This window comes from Palaemon carinicauda, chromosome 7, assembly GCF_036898095.1.
Source record: "Palaemon carinicauda isolate YSFRI2023 chromosome 7, ASM3689809v2, whole genome shotgun sequence".
NCBI lineage: Eukaryota > Metazoa > Arthropoda > Malacostraca > Decapoda > Palaemonidae > Palaemon > Palaemon carinicauda.
Genome location: NC_090731.1, coordinates 5,016,220 through 5,026,219, shown reverse-complemented (window position 1 = coordinate 5,026,219; position 10,000 = coordinate 5,016,220). Strand labels below are relative to the sequence as shown.

At 35.1% G+C, this 10,000-nt stretch overlaps 2 protein-coding genes across 2 annotated transcripts in view; one reads left to right on the top strand and one right to left on the bottom strand.

Moving 5' to 3' along the window:
- LOC137643820 (protein rolling stone-like) overlaps positions 1-10,000 on the top strand; it is a 149,279-nt gene that overhangs the window by 75,782 nt on the left and 63,497 nt on the right.
- LOC137643773 (streptococcal hemagglutinin-like) overlaps positions 5,381-10,000 on the bottom strand; it is a 5,835-nt gene continuing 1,215 nt past the window's right edge. Inside the window, exon 3 of the mRNA XM_068376462.1 lies at positions 5,381-6,409. Coding sequence (XP_068232563.1) covers positions 5,381-6,409 — 1,029 coding nt within the window. The remainder of the gene's footprint in view (positions 6,410-10,000) is intronic.

Here is a 10,000-nt window from a genome sequence, read left to right as displayed (position 1 = left end):
ACCATAGGGACTAACGAGTTTGAGCGGGACTCGAACCCAAGTCTTGCGTTCATCAGTCAGGGACGTTACCACATCGGCCACCACAAATACTAATAATACCTTTTTTTTTAATAAAGGAGATATTATTTAAGCCCATTAGAGTATAATTAATGAGTTTTTTCATATCAGCAAACAACGACTTACATCGTATGGAACAAAAAGTACTGTCTTTGTAAGACGAGTCCAGAGGTTCATACAAGCCTCTGATACTCTCTTTCTTTATGATACCTCATTTTGGATCATTCAAAGGCAAGAGCCCGTGCTGACGTAAAAACTTCAAGTATGTAGGGAAGAAAAACAAACCATTATTTTTTCATCATACAACGTCGGTTCATTTGAAAAGAGATTCGAAATGAATACTGGCTATAGTAGTAGTTAGAGTATATGTATATTATATATATACGTGTATATATATATACATATATATATAGGTATGTATATATATATATAGGTAGTGTATATATGCATGTATATATGTATATATATATATATATATATGTGTGTGTATATATAGGTATATATATACATATATATTCTATATATATATACATAAATATACACAAATATATAAAATATATATATATATACATATATATTATGTGTATATATATGCATATATATATATACATATATATTATATGTATCTATATATATGTATATATATATATATATATATATATATATATATATAAATATATATTATACATATGAGTGAACGCGTACAATTAAATCTATCTATCCTAACACCATCCTCTCATAAATAAACCAAAATGCTTTGACCGGTCCAATCAATTATTTACATTTCCACATTCTCAACTGTGGACTCTCAAATTTCCCGTTTCTCTGCCTATCATTGAATTCTTTTCATTCCCCTTAATCGCTTCTACTGTACATTTACGTCAAATAAACTTTTCCATTTGTTATCTCATTTCTTAAATATGTTGTCTTGGATAGTGCCATAGCCTCTGTCCCATGGCCTTTCACTGTCTTCGGGTAGAGTTCTCCTGCTTGAGGGTAACTCCGGTAGCCTATTCTATCGTATCACTATTCTATCTTTATTCATTTATATATAAAATATGTATATTAATGTTACTGTTCTTGAAATGTTCTATTTTAATTGTTAATTACTTCTCATGTAGTTTCCTTATTCACTTTCCTCACTGGGCTATTTTCCCTGTTAGAGCCCCTGGCCTTAAAGCATTCTGCTTTTCCAACTAGGGTTGTAGTTTAGCAAGTAATAATAATAATAATAATAATAATAATAATTAATATCGAAGCATAACATCTGAGCTCATGCCTCATTTCACATGAAACTAGTTACCGTCTCGCACGGTCTTTATTTTCATGGGGAAAAAACCTCGCATTTTTCCAGCCGTCTGTCCAATTACAGCTATTAAGATTCAACTTGTTCTTCCAGCGAGCTAATTAAGGTAGCTAATATCTTAGGGCACATTTTTTTTTTTTGCCTGGTGAAACCACTTGGTTCTTAATAGGCCTGCGTAGGCCTACACTCTTTTCTTCCATATGATCGTTTGATTTCTGCAGATATATTTAGATATAAAGTAATATACGATTTGTCTCCCTGATTTTTTTTGAAGGTTATTAAATAATGAAAAAAAAAAAATTACACATGTTTAGTTAAATATACTGGTAGATTTCAAGAATTATAATTATAACCTCATGCATAATCATATTCTGCTAAATTCTTACACACACATGTATTTATATATATATATATATATATATATATATATATATATATATATATATATATATAGATAGATATATATATATATATATATATATATGCATATTATATATATATATATATATATATATATATATATATATATATATATATATGCATATATATATATATATATATATATATATATATATATATTTATATATATATATATATTATATATATATATATATATCTATATATATATATATACGTATATATATGTATATATATATATATACAATATTTATACCTATATATATATGTATATATTTACATGTATATATACACACACACACACACACACACATATATATATATATATATATATATATATATATATATATATATATATATATATATATACATATATACATGTGTTTACAGTATAACCATACGTTAACTCCTAAGCACCGCAATTATCTGAAGCGTGTGTTCAGACATGCTCATCTACGTGCACCTCTGTGTAGAAATAAGCTTAACTACTGTAAGCGTTGTAGTTGTCATTTCAAAAGCCAAGTCTTAATTTCGTTGCTTTAGGTAGTAACGCCGTTCTCTTAATTCTTTCATTTGTGTCGGAATATTTTGAGTTTTGTAACTTGAATACTTTAGATACTTTACATGTAAGTTATGTTTTTATTTTGTAACAAGGAAAATTATTAACATCACAAAGTAGACTTACTTTCATTGGAATTTGACTCCACTTATTGCTAGATAAAAAGAATAAATGAAAAATAATAAAACCCTTAGGATAATTTAGTGAGTCTAATTTTAGTTTTCCTCTTTCAAACCATCAGTTATTTTCTCTCTAAATAAAAAGGATAAATGAATGAATATAACCCCTATAGTCAATTTTTTTTAGCGAGGCAGATTTGCACCGACTCGCAGCGGTGCCCTTTTAGTTTGGGAAAGTTTCCTGATCGCTGATTGGTTGGCCGAGATAATTCTAACCAATCAGCGTTCAGGAAACTTTTCCGAGCTAAAAGGGCACCGCTGCGAGTCTACAAATCTGCCTCGCTAAAAGAAATGGACTATAGAATGATTTAGTGAAACTAATTTTAGTTATCCTCTTTCAAACAACAAGTTATTTTCTCGCTAAATAAAAAGGATAAATGAATAAATAAAACCCCTATAGTCCATTTTTTTTAGCGAGGCAGATTTGCACCGACTCGCAGCGGTGCCCTTTTAGCTCGGAAAAGTTTCCTGATCGCTGATTGGTTGGCCGAGATAATTCTAACCAATCAGCGTTCAGGAAACTTTTCCGAGCTAAAAGGGCACCGCTGCGAGTCTGTACAAATCTGCCTCGCTAAAAGAAATGGACTACAGGATGATTTAGTGAAACTAATTTTAGTTATCCTCTTTCAAACAACCAGTTATTTTCTCGCTAAATAAAAAGGATAAATTAATAAATAAAAACCCTAAGGACGATTTAATGAAACTACTTTTAGCTAACTTTGTTAAAACAATCAGTAACTTCCATCTTTGTGCGTCCAAGTTAATATAAATTCGAAAACATCATAATGTAAAAACATAAGTAGAAGTTGTTATGTTCAGCTCGTTAGCCTTTTTCTTCATTGAGGTCAAGCCCATTTTTTAATTACGAATGTGTGAAATGTTTTATTCATTTGTCGTTAATAGCGAAGTAAGTTGAAAAAAATGAACTTGTCTCTGAAGCTGAATCCATTTGCCATGTGCAGCGTGTGACCGCCAACTTTTCATTAGCGAAAAGCTTCTCATTAATCACAGATTTAGCACGACTTGCCTCGCGCGCATTACATGATGATAACCTGGTTACTCATATTGAGAGAGAGAGAGAGAGAGAGAGAGAGAGAGAGAGAGAGAGAGAGATGGTATGAACAGGTCGTAGAAAATATCTCTTAAGGTAACTATATCTATATATATATATATATATATATATATATATATATATAGAGAGAGAGAGAGAGAGAGAGAGAGAGAGAGAGAGAGAGAGAGAGAGAGAGAGAGAGAGAGAGAAATGGTATGAAAAGGTCGTAGAAAATATCTTTTAAGGTAACTATATATATATATATATATATATAGAGAGAGAGAGAGAGAGAGAGAGAGAGCACAGCGAAATGGTATGAAAAGGTAGAGAATATCTCTTAAGGTAACGAGAGAGAGAGAGAGAGAGAGAGAGAGAGAGAGGAGAGAGAGAGAGAGAGAGAGAGAGAGAGAGAGAGAGAAATGGTATGAAAAGGTCGTAGAAAATATCTCTCAAGGTAACGAGATAGAGAGAGAGAGAGAGAGAGAGAGAGAGAGAGAGAGAGAGAGAGAGAGAGAGAGAGAGAGAGAGAGAGAGAACACAGCGAAATGGTATGAAAAGGCCGTAGAAAATATTCCTCACGGTAACAAAGTTCCTCGTATTAAGAGAGAGAGAGAGAGAGAGAGAGAGAGAGAGAGAGAGAGAGAACACAGTGAAATGGTATGAACAGGTTGTAGAGAGAGAGAGAGAGAGAGAGAGAGAGAGAGAGAGAGAGAGAGGTATGAACAGGTCGTAGAGAGAGAGAGAGAGAGAGAGAGAGAGAGAGAGAGAGAGAGACGAACACTGCGAAATGGTATGAACAGGCCGTAGAATATATCCCTTACGGTAACCAGGTTCTTTGCATTGAGAGAGAGAGAGAGTACTCGGTATCAATCAAAACAAAGAAATGATGAGAAACATGATTAAAATAGTTAGAAGAACAGGTTTTTCAATAGAGTACGTGGATTATAGCAAATCAAATAAACAGCTATTGTTATTATTATTATCATTATTATTGTTGTTGTTGTTGTTGTTGTTGTTGTCGTTGTTGTTGTTGTTATAATAGTTATTATTATTATTGTTATTATTATTATTATTAGCTCAGCTACAACCCTAGTTGGAAACCAGGATGCCATAATTCCAAGGACTCCAACAGGGAAAAATAGCCCAGCTGGGAAAGGAAATAAGGAAAAAAAATAAACTACAGTAGAAATAATGAACAATTAAAATAAAACATTTTAAGAACAGTAACATTAAAATAGATCTTACATATATAAACTATAAAAACTTCCAAAATAAGAAAAGGGAGAGAAATAAGTGTGTAAAATTAAAATAGATCTTTCATATATAAACAATAAAAACTTCAGAAAAAGAGAAGACGAAGAGAAATAAGTGCGTAAAATTGAAGTAAATCTTTCATATATAAACGATAAAAGCTTAAAAAAGGAAGGTAAGTAAAAATAAAGAAAAGATATCGCCAAAGACAACAGGGTACATAGTACATTCTCAAAGATTCAGACAGGTCCCGAATAGGACTAGGGAGTCTTTGTTACCCCAAGACCTTGTTACCATGGGTTCGTTGAGGTGTTCGTCAAGAGGGGCTGACGGGGACCGCAGAAGGCATGGGCTTGGGAGTGGGGAGGGAGGGGGGGGGGGGGGTTAAGTGTGGGTGTGGCAGGGTGAGGCCAGGGAGGGGAGGGGGAAAGAAGGGATTTGGTGCTGGCAAATGTTGGGGCTTCACCCTTCTGGGTTTTTGATGGGTCCCGTTAATGGAGCTGTCATTGCGGTGATGAGGATTAGTGGGAAATTACTAAATAGTTCTTGTCGTAAGAAGCCTAGAGCAACAGCAGCAGCAGCAGCAGCAGCAGTGGCAGCAACAGAGGCAGAAGAAGAAGCAGCAGCAGCAGCAGCAGCAGAGGCAGAAGCAGAAGTAGAAGCAGAGACAGAATAGAAGCAGAGGAAGAAGCAGAAGTAGATGCAGAGGCAGAAGCAGAAGTAGAAGCAGAGGCAGAAGTAGCAGCAGAGGCAGAAGCAGAAGTAGAAGCAGAGGCAGAAGTAGCAGCAGAGGCAGAAGCAGAAGCAGCAGCAGCAGCAGCAACAGCAGGCGCAAAAGCTGAGGCAGCAGCAGAGGCAGAAGAAGAAGCAGAAGCAGAAGCAGAGGCAGAAGCAGCAGCAGAGGCAGAAGCAGAAGTAGAAGCAGAGGCAGAAGCAGAGGCAGAAGTAGAAGCAGAGGCAGAAGCAGCAGCAGAGGGAGAAGCAGAAGCAGAAGCATAGCAGAGGCTGAAGCAGAAGCAGAGCAGAGGCAGAAGCAGAAGTAGAAGCAGAACAGAAATAGAAGCAGAAGCAGAGGCAGAAACAGAAGTAGAAGCAGAGACAGAAATAGAAGCAGAGGCAGAAGCAGCAGCAGAGGCAGAAGCAGAAGCAGAGGCAGGAGCAGAGGCAGGGGCAGAGGCAGAAGCAGAAGTATAAGTAGAAGCAGGAGCAGGGGTAGAAGCAGAAGTAGAAGTAGAAGCAGAAGCAGAGGTAGCAGCAAAGGCAGAAGCAGAAGCAGTATCAGCAGCAGAAGAAGAAGCAGCAGCAGCAGAAGCAGAGACAGAAGCAGAAGCAGCAGCAAAGGCAGAAGCAGAAGCAGTATCAGCAGCAGAAGAAGAAGCAGCTGCAGCAGAAGCAGAGGCAGAAGCAGAAGCAGCAGCAAAGGTAGAAGCAGAAGCAGAGGCAGAAGCAGAAGCAGCAGCAAAGGCAGAAGCAGAAGCAGTATCAGCAGCACAAGAAGAAGAAGCAGCAGCAACAGAAGCAGAGACAGAAGCAGAAGCAGCAGCAAAGGCAGTAGCAGAGGCAAAGGCAGAAGCAGCTGTAGAGCCGTTCTGAAAATAAGTAGTTTTGTGCGCGCGAACGTGTATCCACGATGTAATTTTTAGCTTTCACGTTTTACATCTTCCCCTGAGCGACCGTGGTTTTCGACACAACAACCGAGGCTTTTAATCATTCATGACTGTATGGAGTAGAGGAGGATCACGTAAATCCCAATCACCTGTGCTTTAAGACTATATTATTACTAACATTCACTGTTAAAAGTGTGCATTAAAAATGTTAAATATCTGGCAATGTTTTTTCCAGGGTTTTTACTGTTTTAAAAACCGATATATTAACGTAAAAGAGTGATATTACGGTCACCAACCCGTAAAAGATAATAACAAAGTAAGGTAAAATTACGGTCTCCTGTATTTTACTGAAATATGGATAAGAACAGTATATTTTTACGGAGAATTTCCGATTAAAATTACGGTTTTTTTTTTCTAACAAAATTGTTAATAATTTTTGGCTGATGGCTGATATGTAAAGAAAACAAAATAATTTTTTTTTTTTATTTTAAAACATAGAATTAGGGTTATGGTATGCGTTGGTTAACGAACAGAAAGGAAATTATATTAAGGGTAAGAATATGCAAAAGCTAGGAATTGCATTATTGAGAATAGTAGAAGAGTCGATAGAGACCATTTTTCGAAAGACCCTAATTAACATATTCCATAATCCAAGAAACATTTGTATTAAATAAATACTGCAGTCGATCGAAATTCTATCCCTTGTCATTCATTTATTGATTCATTGACTCAAATATCTACTTTAATAAAATATAGCATTAAGAAATATCCTTAATTACCTCCGCCAACGAAGTTGGAAGGAGGTTATGTTTTCGCCCCTGTTTTTCTGTTTGTGTGTTTATAAACGTAGAGTATTTGTACTGGCCTAAATTCGGTATGTTGAAGGGATATATATATATATATATATATACATATATATATATATATATATATATATATATATATATATATATATATATATATATAATTTATATATATATATACATATATATATATATATATATATACACATATATATATATACATATATATATATATATATACATACATACATATATATATATATACATATATATATATATATATATATATATATATATATATATATATATATATATATATTACAGTTAATTGCAAATTTAGAATAGCAACACATGGTCTAGCCGCGTAATTACGAAACGTCTATAAATAAATCGAACTCGGAACAGCAGAAACTAGTGGGACACTCAGTAGAGCGCAGACCTCCACCGCGGCAGCTTATTTTTCTACCTTTTTCTCGACCCTGACCATGACCTTTGACCTTAACATGTATTAATTGGCAAATACAAACCAAGTTTGAAGTCTTTGTGACAACAATGTCCAAACTTATAGCTGATTACGTGAATTGAACATTTTGATTGGCCGTTACCTTGACCTTTGACCTTGACCTTTGACCTTGACCTTCCAAAATTTAATCATATCCAAATTTTTACATAACAGTTAATCCCTGCAAGTGTCATTACTCTATGATTAAGATTGTGGCCAGGAAGCTGTCCACAAACAAACACACACACACAAACAAATACACAAACAGGGGCGAAAACATAACCTCCTTCCAACTTCGTTGGCGGAGGTAACAAGAACAAAAATGTATCCTGAATTGGCTTATTTCCCAAAGAAAAATTTACATAAGTTTTTATGTGTATAGGAAATATTTATTTTGGTGGTGGTGTTGTTCTTAAAATGTTTTCTTTTTCCTTGTTTCCTTTCCTCACTGGGCTACTTTTCCCTGTTGAAGCCCTTGGGCTTATTGCATCTTGCTTTTCCAAAAAGGATTATAGCTTAGCTAGTATTAATAATAATAATAATAATAATAATACTCTAGCTCCTCAGAAGTAGATGTTAAAGGGAAATATATACACCTCATAGCAGTCCTAACTGGGTTATACGACTCTGAAACTCGTCTAAGATACATTTGCATATCACCCGCTTATTTGGGTGTAAGTTCCCCCCGCAAAGTAAGTAGCTAAACATAAACTTATATTTACATGGCATCTTTCCTTTTTAACTGTCACGGAGTGACCATTAGCTCTGCGTCTAGCTTTTTTCGAATTTTACTGCGGAAATAAAGATTACTATACTCAATTTTTTTTAATGAGGCGCATTTGCACCGAAACGCATCGGTGCCCTTATAGATCGGAAAACTTTCCTGCAATCTGGTTGGTTAGAATTATCTTGTCCAACCAATCAGCGAGCAGGAAACTTTTCCGAGCTAAAAGAGCACCCCCCTGCCAGTCGGTGCAAATCTGCCTCACTAAAAAGAATTGACTATAGTGATATGGCTTTGGCGATTTCTGTTAGATGTGTGCGTATGAAAGATATGTTTTAATGTTGTTACTGTTTTTAGAATGTTTTGTTTTAATTGTTCATTATTTTTTCATATAGTTTATTTAATTATTTCCTTTCCTCAATGGGCTATTTTCCCCTGTTGGACCCCTTGGGTTTATAGCATGTAGCTTAGCTAGCAATAATAATAATAATAATAATAATAATAATGATGGGAGAGAGAATAATAATGATAAAAATGAGAGAGAGAGAGAGAGAGAGAGAGAGAGAGAGAGAGAGAGAGAGAGAGAGAGAGAGAGAGAGAGAGAGAGAATGGCCGCATCCCTAAAATTAAGTTTACTTATGATTTCAAGCGTGAACATATATATATATATATATATATATATATATATATATATATATATATATATATATATATATATATATATATATATATGAGATAATCCCATCTCATTCCTTCCATCACTAGAAACGGGGTATAAACGTGGACGGCTCATGTGTGAACCCTTGTAGAACATTTTCAGTGGTACCTTTGCCCCATGAATACGAGAACGAAGAGAGAGAGAGAGAGAGAGAGAGAGAGAGAGAGAGAGAGAGATGGCAATTAAAGAAGTAATCACCGAGTGAGGGAAATGTGATCGCCACTGCCTGTGTGATCTCTGGGTAAACGTCACATAGGGAGCATCATATTTCGCCTTCATGCTTCGACGACTCTGGATTAAAACCGTTCACTTACTTATAACTTACGCGTCCTCGAGCTCTCCTGGGAGGTGCCTCTTGGAATTGGATGCTTGGAATCAAGGGAAATGGGATGTCGTTCCCGTTTTTCCCCCAATCGGTTTAGCTTGCCTGCTGGAGGATGCTGAAGCAGGGACCGGAGGTATTCGGGTTTAAACCTTTTTGAAGAAGAAGATCTAGACTGACGAGGTAATTAAGGTAATTGATGTGATATATCTTGATAGGCAGGAATTGACTTGGTGGTCTTACTACGAAATTTCACAGTTTGGATTATATTGCATAAACGTTATTTTCGATTGTCTTATATTAGCTAAGTCATACTTTATTATTAGTTTTAAATCGTTTTTATTTAGCCTTATCGAAATATATACGGACGAGTACATGCACGAATGGATCTAGATATATGCTTACTCACAATTTTATACAAACACATTTATGGAATTTTTTCCGTTATGCAGAAATATTGAATATGAAATTAGGGCGAAAAAGGAGGGATAAAAAGAAAAGTAA